Below are 2,348 nucleotides of genomic sequence, written 5' to 3' on the forward strand. Positions count from 1 at the left end.
TGAAGTCATGGATTCTATCATACACGAACAAGAAAGTTGTTGCGAGGTATAGTTGCAGTGAAATGCAAAAATATTTGATTTAATAAAACGTGTAATATTTTTTCAGTGGGGTTCGTGTTGCTTAGTCTTTAGTTTTCTATGTTGTGTCTTGTGTACTTTTATTTCTCTGTTTGTCTTTTTTTATTTTTTGGCATTGTCAGTTTATTTTCATTCTATGAATTTGACTGTCCCTCTGGTATCTTTCGCCCCCCTGTTTGTAGCAATGATAAAATGTATATTTGGCTTACATACACAAACAGAATTTTATTAGGAATACTTGTGAGTTATTATTAGTTTAAAGATAAGAGTAATAAGTAAAATAACAAGAAAATCAAAATAATATAAGTAAAATTGCTACTAATAATGATTGAATAATCAATACTTTAAAAATTCCTAGCAATATCACAAAACTATAGAACTGGTACCGGAGGAAGACCTAGTGGTTTTTGTAAAGATTTTACTGCAACCCTCCAGAACAGATCTTCTCCTACGCCTGTCTGGTACCGTACATGAGGAGTACTCTCCAGTAACGTACGCAGTGGACTTGTCATGTGTTTTGAATCAATTGTCTTCAGCATTATTAACAAGAAAGCGTCCTTTCCTTGACGTCGACGTCTTTCCTGGACTACATCAACTTCCCACTGACACCATTCACTTTTGGCGAAGTCATTTGACATTATAACAACCACTTTCCAACTTTTCTCAAGATATTTGTCAATATTTCCTGTAATAGTTTCTCCAACATCAAACTCCCTTTGGTGAATGCAGAGTTTTATTCCTTCGTCTCTTTCCATTTTACGCAAAAAGACTTTGTGAACCCATTCTCGGTCAGCATCACAGTAAACAACAAATGCATGGTATTCGTAATTTAAACGTTCATCGAATGCAACATGACCTTGTTTGTGATTGTATACAACTCTGAGAAGGTACACAGTATTCTTCATATTATTCTGACATATCCAAATGCAAATTATAATGGCTAAAATTGATACACCAAAAAAGGACAACACTATAGCCATAGTATATAACGGATTCCATGGATTGCAAATATCGTCCGTTGGGTGATAGTTTTTTAAGTATTGTCCTTCTAACTCATTTGGATATCGACATTTGTAGCGTTGTGGATAACCAACAAGTTTTACTTTGGTTTGTTTAATCCATTCCAAAAACCATTTTTGGTCACATGTACAGGAAAAGGGATTGGATCCAAAATTGATTTTTTCCAAATTATTCAGTAATCTAGACGGCAGCGAGGTTTTGTTCATGGTTGAAATCAAGTTAGAGCTGAGATCTAGAGATTTCAAGGATGTGATATTACCAAATATGTTCCTGCTGCAATCAAAGTTATGTAAACTGTTGTCGTGTAAATTCAGTTTACTTAACTTTCTTAAATTGGTAAACAAATTTCTTGGTAAATCGATGAGTCCGGTGGAATGCAGCAGCAGTGACCTGAGATTATCAAGTGGTTTGAACATTGAATGAAGAATACTTGCATTATTTGGTAAATGATTGAGTCCAAGATTTACATAATTCACATTTGGACAGAATTTAAAGATTGTGTAGTGGTTAAATCTCTCTTTCAAGTCAAAGCGAAATTTACAGTTAGGCATATAAATCTTTTTTAAGGAAGTATTGTTAAATGCAAAATCTTCGATCCGTTTTAAAGTATTAATCTTTTCTAAATTAACTTCTTTTAATTTTTTAAGACTGGAAAATACGTTATTTTGTAACTCAACAATGGAAATGCCCCTCATTTTCAAAACCTCGAGTTTAGGCAGACATATAAATGACGTGTTATCTATATTCCCGATATTATTTTCGCTCAAAGAAAGAATCTTCAGTTTCGGAAATATAATTTCGTGAAAGCCACAGAAATTTGGAACTTTTGCTAATCTATTCCCCTCAAGTCCTAACCTTTTAAGACGTTGCATATTCCAGAAAATTATCTTCGAGAGTTTATTGTACTCAATAACTAAATTCTGACAAAACGTTAAAACTCTAAATACTGACCCGTTGAGGTCGGAAAATTGATTCCCTATAAGATGAACATTTTGTATCGCTGTATTGACGAACGAATCAAACATATCATTTGGAATATATTTCCAGTTGTTATTAGTAAACCGAAGTGTTTTTAAAAATTTTGAAGACAGTTTTGTTAGTGCTTTCTTCAAAACATTAACACTTAAGGAAGTTTCGTTATTGACTGTTAAAACTGCTAGCAATGTTAAATTAACAAAAGCTTCTTCGTGTATGTAGCGTATAGAGTTTCCTGACAATACTAATACAAACACGTTATGCAATGTAAGATT

The 2,348-nt window shown here is 33.0% G+C and overlaps 1 protein-coding gene across 1 annotated transcript; it reads right to left on the bottom strand.

Moving 5' to 3' along the window:
• Nucleotides 1-316: 316 nt before the first annotated feature.
• Nucleotides 317-2,348, bottom strand: LOC143066445 (toll-like receptor 6). Its single transcript, XM_076239370.1, has one exon. The coding sequence runs from the start codon at nt 2,121-2,123 to the stop codon at nt 450-452; it is 1,674 nt and encodes a 557-aa protein (XP_076095485.1). The 5' UTR covers nt 2,124-2,348; the 3' UTR covers nt 317-449.

This window comes from Mytilus galloprovincialis, chromosome 3 (genome assembly GCF_965363235.1).
Source record: "Mytilus galloprovincialis chromosome 3, xbMytGall1.hap1.1, whole genome shotgun sequence".
Taxonomy (NCBI): Eukaryota; Metazoa; Mollusca; class Bivalvia; order Mytilida; family Mytilidae; genus Mytilus; species Mytilus galloprovincialis.